The 17,688-nt window shown below is 37.5% G+C and overlaps 1 protein-coding gene and 1 long non-coding RNA gene across 4 annotated transcripts in view; one reads left to right on the top strand and one right to left on the bottom strand.

Annotated features, from left to right (window-relative positions):
* Positions 1 to 1,755: 1,755 nt before the first annotated feature.
* Positions 1,756 to 12,292, top strand: LOC148736324 (uncharacterized). Its single transcript, XR_015999375.1, has 2 exons — positions 1,756 to 3,033; positions 10,960 to 12,292. It is a non-coding gene; the product is annotated as an uncharacterized LOC148736324 (long non-coding RNA).
* Positions 3,559 to 17,688, bottom strand: part of LOC111335077 (uncharacterized) — a 35,650-nt gene continuing 21,520 nt past the window's right edge. The window contains exons 1-4 of one of the 3 annotated variants that reach the window (XM_022940922.2): positions 16,447 to 16,555; positions 7,054 to 7,084; positions 5,636 to 5,843; positions 3,559 to 5,271 (exon numbers count right to left, since the gene is read on the bottom strand). In XM_022940922.2, coding sequence (XP_022796657.2) covers positions 4,483 to 5,271; positions 5,636 to 5,821 — 975 coding nt within the window. In that variant the 5' untranslated portion in view covers positions 5,822 to 5,843; positions 7,054 to 7,084; positions 16,447 to 16,555 and the 3' untranslated portion in view covers positions 3,559 to 4,482. Of the gene's footprint in view, positions 5,272 to 5,635; positions 5,844 to 7,053; positions 7,085 to 15,329; positions 15,419 to 16,446; positions 16,556 to 17,688 lie in introns of those variants that run through there. The other 2 variants (XM_022940920.2, XM_022940921.2) reach the window with 2 other exon arrangements.

Genomic DNA, 17,688 nt, shown 5'->3' on the forward strand with positions numbered 1-17,688 from the left:
ATCAACTCCATCCCTCGCTCGCTGCAAGGAAGTTTCTTTCCTGATTACTTGATGTGTTTTTCGGTGGTAATACATTTTAAAAAATGCAGTCAGGACGGCAACGCCATGGAAGACGTCGATTAAAAAATGAGTTTCTACTTTTAGTTAGAATTTCGAAAATGGCTGCATGTGTTTACCGTCTCATAGGGCGCCAGACCTCAAACTCAACACAACGCATAAAAGTAGCGTTGAGTTCCAAATGTAAATTAAAATAATTTGCCGCCGCGGTTTCGCTTCGCAGACGATGCAAACTTCGGGGATTTCACGTTGTTGTTTTGCCAAGAAATGTACAAAGTTTTAAGACGCGCGTGCTGGGCTATTGTTCTGCCAATTAGACCTATTGCTTTTCTACGTTCTCCTTGCCATCGCCGTCGGGTGGTTTGCTTAAAGTCGCTCTTATTGACAACCGACGGTTGGATAAAAATGCACGATTGAGATGAAAGTGAAATAAGGATGTAACTTAATGCGTTCGGCAGATATCATGAGGAACTGAATATTAACATATCTAGCGATGAAAAAAGCTCAAATCTACTAGACAAAAATTAAAACATTATCGATACAACTCTTGGTCTTCAACTCTTGACACAATTTTTAATAGTTGACGACCGGGGCAAATTTTGATCGGTGTTTTGATTTCACACCTCAAGAAGACAAGTCATTAGGAGCGTGAGGCCATCCACACACCAACTCTCTCGTAAGAGATGTTTCACTAGATTTTCGTCAACATCCATATTGGACTTCCCTCTTAGATTGTTGGTCATTTCATCTTCAACGTGAATTCGAGAAGTTGAAAAGGAGCAAATATTCCGTTTGAAAGAAACTTCCTTTAGCTCTAAATTTGCTAATGCCAACTATTGTCATTGCGGCTCCACAGAACCTTGAGCAACTGTACCAATCTGTAAATCGGAACATTTCACATATCATGTGCCAACTATCAAATATAACGTCACTCAGTCAAGATATCACGATTTTCAATGGAACTTCCTTTATGATATTAGAAGTCTGCTTTAAGCAGAATATAGCCTGTGTAGGTTACATGTACAAACAAACTATAGCCTCTTTTGGCGCAGAATCATTTTTGAAGAGGTATGCGACGAGTGCCCTCTTATTCGAGGGGTTTTGTTCTTTTTTGCTAGGTTTTCAGATGATTGAGAGCGAGACAAAAGGGAGGAGATCATGTGATTTTAAACTTGAGAGTTGAGGAGACTTAAGCGAAGTATAAAATTAAGGTGACATTTCTATCATTTATTTCCCTTAGAATTTTCCCATAAATCTTTAAGATTCATTTAGTATTCAGCGGCTTCCATCTCTTCAGGTTCATGTTCGGCAAAATGCCACAGGAAACCAGCTTTGACTAAACAAAGAAAGCCGTTTTTGGTACTTCCTTCATCTCATCGCTATTATCACATAGTATACGTGCCCACAACAAAGATGTCTACTTCTTCTGGGTCACTGCATACTTTTGCTAGTTTATCAACTAAAGGTGCGGGAATTTCAGCCCTGGGTTGATCAAAAGTAATGGCCTTTTTCAGCCCACATACAGAGCGGAATGTGTTGTAACCTAGCAAGCCTCGTTCGTTCACGCCCACGTTGAATGTTGATGGTGGGTGGATCATTGATGTCATCAGGCCACCCATAAGTTCTTATTGCACAGCGTTTACAAAGTTCCTGAACAACAAATCGTTGTTCATTATAACTTAAGAACACACTTGAAAATTTATGGGCTGATTTGAAAAGGTTTTTACTTAAGAGAAAGTGCAAATGTTAAAAAAAAACATGAGCTGTCCACTTAATTTGTTGAAGTCATAGATATAAATTAATATTTACACAGAGAGCTCAACCTCATCAAAGCTTATCAGTCACCAACCAACCGTTATTTTACCCAACGATATTTATATTTTTTTGTGGACTATATTCCTTTTAATTTATTTGTCATTTCAAGACAGTATTCCGTACGTAGTCTTTCCAACTGTTTGTTTAAAAGTGTATTAAGCGTAAAGAGAATCTCAACAGTAATCATTGCGAGTGGAAAAGCGTTTACAACCACAAATACCGTGGATATTTTAAATTCAAAAGACAACGTCAGTTCAACAAGAAATGAATTAAACCGTCAAATGAAGAAGCAGTAAAATAGGATAAATCATTGGTGATATCATTCAGCACGCGTCTTATTGTACACAAAAGGTTTAATTTTAGTTTCCCGCTTTACGCTCTGAACGTCCGCTCAGTTTAATGACGTCGCGCGGATTACGTGAAGGAAATACAATTACTCATCTTACGTTTCACGGTTTCTGAATAATAGGTACGTTACTTTGAAAAAATTTTTCTGTTCAGAATCGAATCGCAGCTGTTTAGATATATCATGAACTTTCCTCAATAAAATAAAACAATCGTTTCGAAACGCTGAAAGTGTTCGGCCGTTGATATAGACAGACCTGGGTTTTAGGGATCCAGCTTGACCAAAGATGTGGAAGATTAAGAAAAAAGATTATGTGATAACACTAATAAGAATAATAACAGTAACAATTATAATAATAATGATACATTAATGGCAATGATGATAAAATGGTAATTTACAAATGTCTCGAAATATTATGATTTATGTCTATGAAAATATACAAAAAAAAAGAAACAAAAAAAATTATTTTGAATCCTGCGTTTAAGCACTCATTGCAAATATTTCATTGGAGTATAGGTTTTATTTACAGAGGCTTAGGCAAACGCTGTTCTGCTTAATCATAAGGGCTCTAAAAAAAGTGAAGAACGGGATGTTATAATTTAGTAGTTTCTGACATTCACTTGCTGATAAGATCGTCCCATTAAGTGCGTCACTTACTGTACGCATTTCCTGTGTTCGAGTGGTCAAATCAATCAGGCCCGCAGTCGTCGCATCGATTATACAAAGACATCTCTCTACGTGAAAAGTGAACACGGCTTCATGTTCATCGACGTGTTCTGGATGAACCAAAGTGCTGAAGCATCCTAAGGCAAAAGGTAAAGACCGTCTTGGTTTGTTTTCATAAAAGTAGGTAATCGTAGCTCAGGCCTATCTTCTGACGCGTAGCTGATGCATAAAGTTACTTTTTTAAGAAAATATCTTGAAGCATCGACGTACGAAACAAGTGTAAAAAAATGTAGGGCCAAGATACGCTGGGGAAATGTATATATATATATATTTTCAATTTGATGATGCTGGCCGTTGATTTGGTGTGTCTTTCACGGTTTTTTTTAATATATACGTCTTTAGATATACTTGATTGTAATGTATCGTTGATAATTTAAGGCAAATTAACCACTGAAGCGAATTTGAAGGGAGTTCTTTAGAGTGTTGCTCTTTATCGAAATACAGTGGCTGGATAAGACGTCAGCTACAATGGCTGATTTGCCTACATTAGCTGCACGTTGAAAATGTGAAGCGAAAGTAGAAAAGAAACATTTTTTTTTCAATGTACGCCAAGATGACATATCAGTTAGTACAAGGCCAATATGACACAAGAGCTACCTACAAAAGCAAAACAGTTTAACCAGATGGAAATATTTATTCTAAAATAAACTGATGGGTTTGACTGAGTTATTTCCGATGTTTCAATCAAATTAACAGGCGACTTCAATTAAATCTAAATTTACCTATTCAATTGCTATGAATGGAAGCTATAGATCGTACATTACAAAAATGAGACTATTTCTATAATATCTACAGCGTTATTAGAATATGTAAATAACAATTCATCTTTTCATTTAGTTGATACGCCTGCGTATAAACTTATCGGTACAATTACTCTTGTCAATGATCGTTTAAAGTTACGGATCTAACATACTGATACAGTACACTGTCACGAAGGTACTTTCTTGGTAGCTTGAACTGGTTCAAGTGACATACTCATACCTAAGTTAAGTTGTCCTAAATAAAGGCTGTTTTTAAACAGCAGTTACTTGGTTTTGATTAATTTAATTTTACGTGGGAATTTACATGGCTATATAGCCCTGGCTCCGGTTGTTCAAAGGGCGGATAACGCTATCCAACGGATAAATCGCGATCCAGCGAATAAGTGTTACCAAAACGTACTGCGCTATCCACCGGATAGAGATTTATCCAGTGTATAGCGTTATCCATCCTTCGAACAACCGCGACCTGATGTACTCGGAGGCAGTCCCTTTCTACAATAAATGGAATAACATATCAGTGTATACCCAGGGGAGAAAACAGTATTACCTCATGCATATAGGAACAGGTATAAAAAATTACTATAGTCTGATTGGGTCAGATTCGAAGAACAGAAAAAAAATTATGAAAATAATTATAATGATAAAAAAACTTCCTGGGATATCGGTTAACAGGCAGAATATACAGTGAGTTCATGATTTTGCTAACACTGAGTCCATGATAACTTGTAGAAAGAGTATGTTTCGTCCAGAAGATGATGTGAATTCAACTTAAACATGTCAGTAATAAGTTGCGATGGGATACATTTTGCAAGTGGAGAAGGCGCTACTTCCATCTATACTGGAGTTGAAAGGTACTTGAGAGTAGTTGCTCACAGGCTCCAAACTGACTGGCCCACCACAAATTCTTCCCTGATCCACATACCACACTGGCATGGTGTAAACATAGCGGGGGTTTGGGATAAGCTTCGTCGTCGATGGTTGCTGTGGAACATGGTTGTACTGTGGCAGACATTGCATATTGAGACTTTGCGCATTTTGTGGAGCAGGTGTCACAGGTACTTGAGGAACATAGGTGACTAAGCCGACAGTGGAGGGATCCATGTATTTGGGGTCAACTAAGCCTGCATTAGCTGCTGAAGAGTAAGGTGGAATACTTCCTGCGTAGTACGCCATGTTGTTCATCATTGGCACATTGGAATTGTAGGTCTGCATGCTATTCACCCTCGCGGGTTTAACCTTGGATGGATGGATCATTATCGGTGCTGGAGGGGATGGATGTCCTGTGTCATACCTATAGCCAACATTGCAACCTTGGGGGTTCGTGAACTTGAGACTGAACTCTTCGGGAGCCCAGTCTGCTCCACTGTCTGTGGGAGCTTCAGAGTTTGTAGGCGAGACAGGAGTACCGTTACTTTCTGGGCTGGCAGCGTCGTCTCTCTGAGGTACTTTGGTTGGTTTGGGCTTTGCACCAAGATACGCCAGGTCGACATTGGCCCGCCTACCGTCGATGATCGGTCTTTTGTTTACGCACGCTCTTTCAGCTCCCTCCTTAGTGGCCATGGTAACCTGTGAACGGGAAAGCGATTAAAACTGTGTATTGCAAACATATCTAACACCCAGATGACAATGCTCGTCATAATTTCTTCATGTATTTCCCCAACAAGGACCTAATACCGATTTTTTTACAGAAGAAGGTTAAATACGCTTCACTTCACTGATATAACAAAGGCAGAAAATCGGTATCTGTGGTAAAAGGCGCATTGCTTAAACGCTTGAGCTAACAAGAGTGAAAATGTCACTGAAGTCCATGAATTTTATCCGTGACCTCTAGACCGCATACCCTCACGGACAAACGCTCCAATAAAATTAGAACATTCCACAGCCTAATTTTGTCACAGCTTAAAAAAATGGTTTCTATAAGATCACTTACAAATCCGTATCCTTTGGATCTCTGACTGTTTCTTTCACGGATGATTACAGCTTCCACAATGTCATCAAACTGTTCAAAGTACTCCCTTAAAGTTTCGTCCGGTGTATGGTAAGGAATTCCTCCTACGAACAGCTTAGTGAACTTCGTATCTTCCTCGTCTTTCACGTTCGGTCCGTTCAGCGACATGATATATCACTTTGATTGTGAACTATGGAATGAAGTATGAATGGCGTTCAGTGACTGAAAAAACCACTTCGCACAATTGCAATCTCAAGAAGTCTCTCTAAATAGATTATCACGAGACCCGGTAGCGAACCAGCGGTTACATAACTTTAAATAACAAAGTTTGGATATTCTATCCAGGGGCAGTTAGTACCGTTTGAAGTTCAAATAAAACGGATACATCAATTTTTCACTCCAACGTTAACCGTGCATGACTTTAAGATCTTCAAAGGGATTACTAACCGCTTAGAGGAAATGCTTATAGTCTGACACCTCTCTAATACTGATTAATGGAACTCATATTGGAGTGACTTGCGTTCTAACATCCAGGGACGCAAAAGGTTGTTTATCGCATTGTTAACGGAAAGATTGTGGATTTATCCACAGCCAGGATACAATGATATCCCGCTACACCCTCGCTGGGATTCTAATCAGTCAGAGTTATTCCAAACGAAAATACAGTATTTAAAGTGAGGATTATACTATCTATTTTTGACTATTTTTCACACATCTGCCCCTGGAGATCAGAAGTTTATGAATAAATAATCTGCTTTTTGCAACCAATGTAAAAAAAAATAGGAGTAAAGCACGGAAAAACCTGACTTTTACCAGGAATTGAAGATAGCATTCGCCCTTCGATAGCTATTTTTAACATAGCGGCCTAGCTGTAAGGTGACCGCTTGACAAGAACCCAATTATCATTAGCAATGAAAAGTAAGACGTTAAAATGACTCCAATGTTAATCTTCTTTTCCACTCGTAATCTTTGTAAATATGCATAAAACATTGAAGATTCTGACTTATAAAATGCGACCCTTTTAATAGATTATAGGAGATTACATGTATATCTTGATATTCAACGATTTACTGCGGAGAATGTCTAAACAAAACAGATATAATAAATACTAGAATAATCTGAATGACCGTGATATGCAATAAGGTCGGATTAGAGAGACTTCAATCCTATAATGAAAACTTTCATTTCCAGATACCTTAAAGAAATGTACTGTTGTGCTTAGCACTTGTGAAAGAGAAGTCGAGTGACGACGAAAAGAGAAAAGAAAAGAAAGAGAAAAACAAAAAGAAAAATAAATAAAAATAAATAAAATCCGCAGGAACATTCTCAATTTTGCATTCAGAGCGAGGGCGAGATTAAATATTATAACCTTATACCGCTTTTCGTAATTTACATCTTACCTTAAGAGGTGTAATCCGTAGTCAAGGTTGTCTGCAAGAAGAAAGAGTCGATGAGATAAGTTTTCGTTCTTAAAATTAAACAGTTGTGTCAATGAATCAGTAAAGAAAAGTATTGCAATAACATGGGACAAAATTTGTTATTGTTACTTTCATTTGAATATATTCTTCACCCTGGTGTTAATGATTCCGACAATTGTATACAATGTGTTTAATTTAAATAAAGCAGATGTGTCAGTGTATTACTGAACCGCTTCTAAAAATGAATAAAGCGTTCGTGCATAAACATCCTGCCTGATAAACAGTGATTGGACTGGAAATGCTTTCATTTTATTCAAACGAAAATTCGACCAAAAATTTCTAAGTAAAAAAATTTTTTTTTTTGCACACTTTTAACCCCCTTTAGATTTTTATGAATTCTGCAGATTTGAAATTCAAAAATTGTGTGAAATAATACATAAATATGTTTGTGAAATATACGCGAAACAATCGTCCTGGATTCTCGGTGATGTGATTGTTTCACTCTTGTCTTTTGCAACTGCTTCCCGCACTCCTGACGTCAATTGAAAATGAGAGACGTTTTGCTCCTAATTTTAGGCAGCAATCATACTGTTTGCGACAGCCATATGTTGGATAGTTGCAAAATAGAAGTAGAAAACATTATTTATAAGCGTTATACAAGCAGAATCGAAATCAATCACATGATGATGAGATGATACAAGAAATCTAAAAATTCGAAGAATCTAAAGAGCACTAAAACGCAGTAAATAATCTTAAATGGTAATTTCATAATTGTATGAATTTTGATCAAAAAAATATCAAGCAAATACGACAGTACCTTGATAAAAGTCCCGCGAAGCGAGAAGCAACTTGCACAAACTTGTTTCACGTGAATATAAACGTACTTGTTATGAACTAACACCGACTTGTTTGAGTCTCGTGAAACTCAAATGATCGTCGATTATTAAAGCTTGGGCGCGTGCAGCTAGTTCCAGTGACGCGCTCCTCACAGGAGGTAGATGCAAACACGATTGGTTTCACGTGAAAAACCCGTACATCAATAGCCTTCTCGTGAAACTCAACTGATCAGTTATATTCAAGGACGAAATGTGTAGCTGACCGGATGCTTGGCACAACTGAACGATTCGATGATGTATCATTTCTGTACCAGCTACGAGGAATCACGTCAATGAAAACTCATGTTCACACGTGAACGGAGGGCAGAAAATGCTGAAGAATATATGGCACAGATATTAAAAGTGAAATGATTCACATCAAAGGACTCTTGATATCCTTGCGAATGTCAAGGTCACTGTCATCCAGAAACTCGATCACTGTAAGGCTAGACGTTTACAAATTAAAACGCTCGTATTTCGTCTAGAAAATGCAGTGGTGTCTGGCAATCACAGAGTTATTTATCGGCTTTCCTACAATAGGAAAAGATACAGGCCTAACTTTTAAAATTATTCATTAAGTTCAAACAAATAATGTACCAGACCGCGTATTCAGGCAAAACATTGTTTTTATTTTGATCAGTCGAATTAGTAGATGCATTTACCAGATAGTTTACAAGGATAAGCGAATAGGCTATCACGAGATGGATATATTTTGATTTTCGTCCTTTTTGAGCCGGAAAAATAGTCCCCACGGCTGGTAGGATAAGAAAATTAGTTTTCTCTCGGAAATGAGATGCATAAAACGAGACCATAACTTTTAAGCCGTTTTCTAAAGATCAGTTATTACATGCGCATTTGATTCACTTCGACGAAGAAACTGGTTATCGCGCATCTGACCTTTGATTCTTAAAAGTGAAATTCTCGGTCTTTCAAAGTCCAGCTAATTCTTTCCAGTGGTTTAACTAATCGTAACGACATTACGTAACCTTGTATTAAAAGAAAAATGCAAGAAAGCGCGATATAAGCGAAAAAGATTTGGACGGAAAGATAATAAGTCTAAATATATCCACATTTTTCACAGTAAATGGATCTATCAATATAATAGAAATAGCTAATCGTAGCTTGTACCTCTATAAACCCAACAAACGTACTTTTTTCTTCTTATGTTTGTAAAAGCTTGATCAATCAAACGAATTAGGAACAAACAAGGAAACAACAAATTATAATATTTGGAACTCGTCGACCATACTTTCTGTAGGTATAAAAATTGCTGCGTCATACTGCAAAAAGGAAAGAGCACTTAATTGAACCAGAGGATTGTATAGTACTATAAAAGAGCGATTAAGAGGAAATTGCTCTTTCACGATACAGTGACTTATTTGAAAGGAGTCAATATATTTTGACTTAAATTACACCACGCCAGCTAAACTTCATCATTCTCCAACTGTTAAACTCCAGCTACTGGTGACTGTTCAAAACTTCCGGCCACTGTAAAAATTCAGAACACCGCACTGCTAGCTTTGAAGAAATATTCCAGGTTTGATAATCCTTTTTCGCGTTAGTCCCTCACGAAAGTCGATTCTTGCGATGACACACAACTGTGATTATTTTGATTTCCACGAGTCTGTCTTTCCTATTTAATATTTGGAACCATTTAGGCGGGCGTCATTCATTGCCCGGCGAATTGTACAATTTTTTTAAGCGTGGTTGATTAAGTAGGCATCTTGGTTCAATTCTTGAGCATTATATTTCCAACAGAGCAAGAAATAAGAAATAACAGAGGTCAGCTGATAGAAGCCATGTATTTGTTCTAAGGTGTTCTATCTGGCTAAGACCTCTATCTTCTTTTCAAAGAACGATCAACGTCGGATTAATGCTATATCATGATAGATATGCACCCACTCAATATTGCTGAAAAAGCTTTCTTAGCACATCATCTAGTCAAAGCAAATTTATTAAAAACTTGAGAAAAGTTTTTTGCCCCAACACTTACTTAAATAACAAAAAAATGCAAGAAAGTAAAAGGAATGGCTAATAAAGACAGCTTTGTTCGGTGTTATAAAGCAAATATCACAAATTAATTTATAGCCAGAGGGCGTCAAAAAACTGTCTTGTCATATCTTTAATATGCGACCACCTGCATTTCTCAGAGTATCGAAAACTTTATATATACATTGTATTTGATTTATCATCACGGGTTTATTACGAATCAACTTAACGGCCTGCTCCCAGTTGGCTTGTTAGCTCAATTGGTAGAGCGCTGCACTAGTATCGCAGAGGTCAGTGGCTCGAATCCCGTACAGGCCTGATTTTTTTCAGGTCTGATTTTCGCTATTGCATAACTAGCGCTCTCTACTGCGAGGACTCGTGCATCATACGAAAACTCACTTCTCTATTCTTAGGATGGACTTGCTTGGTTTCTAAAATGCCCACACTGGTCTTATCCATTAGGCAAGCTTCTATCTCCTTCATTTGAAAATCCCAACAAACATCAATGGGTCACTAAAAATCGATCATTGGATCAATCGAGCATTGTTTCAGAAAGAGAAATGGTTTTCTCTTATTTGATACGCGTAAAAGAGGCCGGCATTTGAAGCAGACTGTTAGAACAGTGCCTGATTGAATAGAAAAAGTTTATGCCGTTGACTATCCTTATGAAGACGGTTTTTTGTTTTGTTTTGTTTAGTTTTGTTCTTTGCCCAGAGAAGATAGATGTATGATACTGTGTATCATGATTTTTGCTGTGACTTTTACAGAACATCTTTCTCTTTTAGAACATTTGTATCTTTTATTACTCGTTCCCGCTAAAAAAATATCATGTAGTTATTTAGGTTAAGATGAATTTCAAACGTGACAAAGCAAATTTTGTACTCAAAGAAGACAAAATAATTAGGTTTGGAGGACAAAATATCAATGTGATCTCATAAAACAAATCTAGTATACATGAAGGGCATAACGCACCGAAAATTTTTGTAAGTGTAACATTTCATTTGTTGTTTCTCTTTGAAAACAGTACAAAGTGTTCAAAGGAATCAAGAGCCATGCATGGAAAAGACGTAAGGACTACTGAATCACGGAAAAACCGACAAGAAGATGGCCAACGTGGTACAAACAGGCAAATTCACGTGCGCGTCCCAAATGCGCACCGAGGCGAAGGAAGCAAAAGTAGTCCCGTGATCCATCGGCATCGCACACGCTTGGAGCTAAGCAGCCGCTCACGTTCGGAAGGCAGCCTAGCTACAGCACAAATGTTTGATTTAAAGAGTCGACGCGAAGTCGGTTTGGGAAAAGCAGAAGAAAACCTGCATCTTCCAAAATTACAACAAAGTAATACAACCAGGACTAGCCTTGCTATAAACAATGATGAACTAAAGGAAAAGGCTGTTTTCAAGCCAGAAACAGACATTTCAAGAGCTTTGTTGAAAATGTCTGACTTAAGTGACAACTATCACAGAAGAATGCTAAATAAGCACGTAAAAAAAGAGAACAGCGAGTATGTATCGGGCGACTTTAAAAGGGAAAGCTTACTACGGTGGTTAAGTGAACAGAACGTTTCATATAGTTAACTGTTATTAGCTTCAAAGAAATTAGGCTGAGAAGTAAAGCTAGTGAAAGAGTATCGCTTGGTAAAATTTCACGTTTATAAAGATTATTGAATTCATTGAGGTTTGAGAACAAGAGCCAAGATTAGCAGCTTCCGGGTAAATATTTTTTCCGCTCCTTTGTCGTCTCAATGCCTAGATCGGATTTAGGGCTTACAGGATTTATCCTAACGTGCATGCCATTACTTTTGCTTCAATTAGTTGTCACTTTTTTTTACCACTGTTCGAGATCTTTCATTGGTTATAAAACATAATAGTTCCATGAATCCGGCGACTGCTTCATATTTTTTTCCCGAACTCCTCATCTCAGCCGGTTTACAGAAGAAAAAACAAACATTTCAAGTTAATGAAATAGAACTGAACTCGACGACAGAAGACGTCTCCCAGAAATGAGTATTTGAAGAGGGGAAAAAAAGTTACTTACAACAGTTTTGTCGAAGAACTTCATCTCTGTATTGATGTAAGATATAAAAGCGTTTGTGACCAATATATATAGCACCTGCATGGATTAGCTCTTCCTGCCTACGAATCACGATCTCTTAAATGGTCTAAACAAAACATACACAAGCCTTATAACATATCGGTGTGACAGTAAGTTATATTCTTGGATTTATGGATAGAAGTGCGCCATAAACCGCCCGACGAAATAGCTGCCACGAGGCAATTATTATTCTCATATAACAAACCTGACTATTTTCAAATGTCTGGTATGACAATTGAATAAAAACAGATATATTCTGCGTGTATCGAGCCTATAGCATTCGAAAATATTCACCAGAATTTTCCCAGACGTCACGTTCGCTTCAGTCGATTGTTCATGTTTGTCCAATAACCAAATAAATTAAAACTGTTGAAAAACGCCCCTAAAAAACTTAGTATAGAGTTTCTGCATTTCTATTAGACTTGTGCTACCAATTTCGGTACAAGTGTCCACGCTTTTGGAGGCTAAACGACACAGGTTTAAAACGTTTAGTCAAATTAAAATGGAAGGGCTATAATAAAACTCAAAACATAGCTAAATACAGAAGCACACCTGACTAGAAGAGTAGATTACACTCTGAATGAATTATTTATACCAAAATATCTTTCATCTTCGCTCTATGGATGAAAATCATGCCTTTGACTAAAGGTTTAAATCAATTACCTTTTGAAATTTCCCTTAACCGTCTTGATGCGAAAACAGCACAGTGACAGTGTCTCAGCACGAAGAAGTAATTGTGGTGCTGAAAGCAAACTCAATTGACAACTTGAATACTTGATAAGATGGCCAGTCAATAATTCATGACTTTGCCATCAAAAAATTGCCAAGGTTAACAGTCTACAAGTTCACAAGAAGTAGTCTGACGAACATAAAACAATCAAAATCGTATAAAGTGATAAAACTTGTTTGAAAATGTCTAAGCCATCTTTTACTGAAAAGCTTCACTTTAAGCTCCTGAGAACTTACTCAGTAAAACCAGCATATCATGTGAATTTTGGCTCAGACTGCCCATGCATGCATTTTCGGGGTATGAAATAAACCTGTCACATAACTTTCTTTATACTTGCTGACTTCATTGTTCTAATTTCAGGTTTTAAGCTTGAAGACCCTTTCGCTGATCACTGCTTAGATCGGTTGATTCATTAATTTTTCAAGATGAAAGCTACGAGAATTGTGAGTCTTTTCCCTGATTTTAGCAGATACTTTTCCTAGTTTACAGGCCAGAGGTGTTTGGTGTTATTGCGTTTTTTTTATCTTTTCACCCCAAACCACAAGAGGGTGACCTGAAGATCTATGAAGGTCCACAATGCAATTATTCACAAGCAGAAAAAAAAAGGTGTTGTTTAATTCTTCGGAACGCCCTCACATCCAAACGCAGGAGAACATCTCGACCATGATTTTTAAGTGTAAACTTTGTGAAACATCCACACGCAACAGAAATCACAATGATGGGAGATGAACACATGAAAAAAATTTCTCTCCTCGCACAGTACCTTTATATCTTGTGTCCAGTAGCTCCACTCATTGACAGAGTTTTCCTTCACACCTAACATGTCAAATTTTTATTTCCAGTCTAGAGCATATACTAGCATATACAAGCCTATCAGTTTATTTATTTCCCTATTATCTGATTTATTATGGTTTTTTTTTTATTTCCATTACAATGTAATTACTTCCCTTTCGTTACAACTCCTTCACTATTTGTATCCTTCAAATCTGTTCATTTATGATCACACCTTTAAGAAAAACTTAAATTTTGATAACTGGGATCATTTTTTTCACAAGGGATTAAGGGAATGTAGATATTTTTGAAAGAATGAAAATGAGAGGGAGAGGGTCTAGCTTGATGGCTTGATGGTGTCACATTGATGGACACACCTTGACGAAGCACCCACTTAAAGCTTTCACATGATGCTATGGGCATTTTCATGTAAGTTATGACGCAGCATGTCAGAAGTCAGCGTTATTAACTCCCACTTACTACAACTACAAAACAATTTTGGTCAATATTCGAGCTTCCGTTCTAAATTGACCCTGGGCACCATTTTAAGCCTTGCTTGGCTTCGTGTTCAAAGATCATTATCTATTTCAGGCTTTGAAACTTAGCCAGAGACCTTAATTCCCAGAATATGTCGTTTGGTCCTAATATAAAAGTTTGCAAATTACCAATTCCAATTTTGTCTTGAAATTATGAACTCATTCAGGCTACATCCGTTAGCTTGAATGGAAGGCTGGTAATTCTACTAAAGTTAATGATTAAGGAACTTGTGCCTAAAAACTTTGCTTGGAATGCTGAGGGTTGAAGTAAAAAAATCATTCCGGATATGATATGATATGCAAAATGCAAACTGGATCTCCTGCGTTTCCAGCACATTCACAAGCTTCCCTTTGGAGAGCAAAATATTTCTTTAATGGTAATCGGGTTAACCTATCAACAACGATGAATAACTTTTATAACATCGATTCAAGGGCCAAGCCAACCAGGGCCCTTATTGTTTGTGTAGCAATCATAAACTGATAAAGGCTATTCTGAAATTGACGTGCCTATTCGTCAATAAAATTACGCAACAAACTAAAACGAAGTGACCTCGAATTGTTAGCTGTTCCTCATTAAGACACAGAGCACTTAAAGCTTTTCTCATTCTACACCTTGATGTTTGTTGCTCTCGAGAGATAAGGTAATAACTTCATTTACGAAGGAGAGTTAACAGAGTATGCCTGATAATTAATTTAGCATTGGGCTTGGGGGCTTTCCATAGTTTTATTTAACAGTAAGTCTATCGTCTCCTACCCTGCTTTCCCTATTTGAGATGGTGCATGAATTCATTTGCAGAATATAATAAACTGTTAGAATACTCTACTTCCTTGCAAAACAAACATTTATATTATATACCAAATCATGCTGAAACTATTCAGTTAGCTGTTTATCCAAAGGTGCTACCGCCTCTGAATGCTTGTCTGCCATCCGTGAGTCGGTCTGATACGGTTGAGTGATGGCTAAAATAATCTAGTTGGTACAATGTTCCTAGCTCATGTTCTTCCAAAGTATGAGAAAATTCGTAAATGACATTTCTAGTTACTGAATACTAGCTAAAACAATTTTAGTCCGCCTTAACGAAATAAAAGTTCTTTACGACTGCCTTGATTGTCGTTAGACCACAAAGATACTAAATCGCGAAGCAGACATAAATTTTGTTGATTTTTCAGTTGTTTAGTGAGCCTTTTGCAGCGGTCAAAAAAGTATTCATTTAATGAAAGAAATTAAGTTTGTTGACATGTAAATTGTAGCCATCTACTCACCGAAAATACCTTTCTACCCTTGATGTAAACAATACGCACTCCATCAGCTTAGGTCTGTCGCATAAAACTGATTTTTGTCGAAGTTTTGCATATTTCCACATCAATTAATGTCATTTACCCTATTTGACAGTTGCATACTTATTAGGTCCATAATGTCGCGATAGACGTTGGACGAAAACAAAATCTCTTGCATTTGCCTATTTTACATATGAAGTTCATAAGTTTATATCCTTTGCCTTCATGTTGATCGCATGATGACAATGGTGTACGTTAAGTGTCAGCTGTTGTTAATGGTGTGTTTTTTCCCCTTTCACTTCAGTCCGTAGCCTCTACATTAACTTATGATTTTGTGCACGTGAAAGTTGCATTACCATTTCCACCTTTGATAAGTTTCAAGATTGCAACCCAAGCTACATCTGCGCAAAGTTATGTAGAAAACAAATTGATTACAATGGTGTACGTAAGTGTGAGCTGTTTTAGATGTTGTGAGTTTTTCCCTCCTCTTCAGTATGTAAATTAAAATTGTGCGCACGAGAAAATTGCATTACCACGTTTATCCTTGGTAATTTCAAGATTTGCAACTCTAACTGTATCTGCATAAAGTTATACCTCTTAAAGTAATTTGTAAGCTTAATAACGGACAATGAGAGTGATGAAAGTTTATAGAATAGGAGAATATTTTTGACGTTGAAGAAGCAGAATGTTTTTAGATGCACTACTCGACAACATAAATTAAGACACCTGTCAGCTACTACACCCGACTCCACAACTTACTCGAGTCCTGTATCAGTCTCTCCTCGAGAAGAACCGACAGGATTGCAAATACATAAATGTCTGTGTAAATGTCCAATTTCTGGTTTTGCTAATTTGTAACCATATATTCTAACGTTTTTTCTTCCTTCTTTCCTTACTAGTCTCATTTAAACACAGTTTGTTGACAGAGTTCACTATGGTACAAAATGTTTGCAGAGCAAGGATACTTGGACTTCAAGTTTCCGCTTTAGTTCCCAGAAAACCGCCTTAAAATGGTTTTTTTAAACCGGGGTTTTCTTTAGAAATTATGGTTCCTGTCCAGTTCCTGATTTTAAAGTGAGAGCAAACGATGCATAGTACTAACCTGTACGTTCAAATTTCTTTTGCTGTCCCGCGATGAACAAGAGCAGGTTAACTACATAATTTGTCTAAGCTTCTGCCAAAGTGGATTCTCTTAACACGGTAAACGGTTGGTTGGTAAGTGTCGAAAAAGCGGAACAAAACCCTTGCCGTTGCGCGAAAACAAGGCCCTGCAATGGACAAAGCCCCGAGGAACTCCGGAAATGCTAGGAAATGACGCTCCGGAAGGAACAACATTCCATTCAGTCGAGCTTAGCACGGTGCGATTTACAAAACAGGAAGAAAACATTACGGCAGCACTTTTTCTCCAAGAATATTGCATATTGCTGGACTCGCTCCATTTTGATGTCTCTTTGTCGATCGAATTAACATTGTCATATAGCCATGCAATTTGCTAGTTCATGCTGAGTTTGTATTCCTCGAAACATGAAGATCTCGCTATCAAATAGTAAATTCATGCGCCTTGCAAATTTTAGGTTTGCATTCAATGAAAAGATCAACTGAGAGAAACGTTAGGCATAACTCTTCTTATCTTCGAGATCTAAGCAAGAGAAAGCAACGTAGGCAGATTCGTGTTTTGATATGGTTGGTTTCTTTCTCGTAACACCTCAAGGACGGATGATTCACAGAGAGCAAAAACTTGGTTTGAACATGCTCTCTTGTGAGATGTTACCTCTAGAGGCAATTAAGTTCAAATTTAGAATGCTCTTCTCACATGAGAAAAAAAGGTTACACCTTAAGGGTAAAAAGCATGGTTGCAGTGACAGTTTACGACGTCGACATTTATGCAACTTGTGGGTTGTACATCGCAAATGGTTCAGGGTACTAGAGAAATATGAAGGGAAGAAAATTGATGCAACGAAAAGAGGACCATTTACTCAAAAGAAAAAACACTTGTCCTCAAAATGAGGTAAGAGCACTCGAATTCTGCACTTGTCTCATTGCAGTTTCGTTTTGTGACACAACAAATAAATTCCGCTTTGTTAGGACGGCTTGGTGTAGGATTGGTACCTAAAGTACGAAGATCACTGCATGTAGGCTTTTCGTAATATTGAGGGAAAATAAAAATGACTGTGTCATGCGTCTCCTTCCGCTTCTTGAGGGCTACCTTACCTAGCACTCCGCCTAGGGAACTTTATTGTTACCCCCCCATGCATTCAAAACCATTTAGCTTCAACGAACGCTGAGAGAAACAAAAATCCATGTATTAGAACCAGCTATCAGTGCTTATAATTTGTAGTACACC

The sequence above is a fragment of the Stylophora pistillata genome, chromosome 3, assembly GCF_964205215.1.
Source record: "Stylophora pistillata chromosome 3, jaStyPist1.2, whole genome shotgun sequence".
Lineage (NCBI taxonomy): Eukaryota > Metazoa > Cnidaria > Anthozoa > Scleractinia > Pocilloporidae > Stylophora > Stylophora pistillata.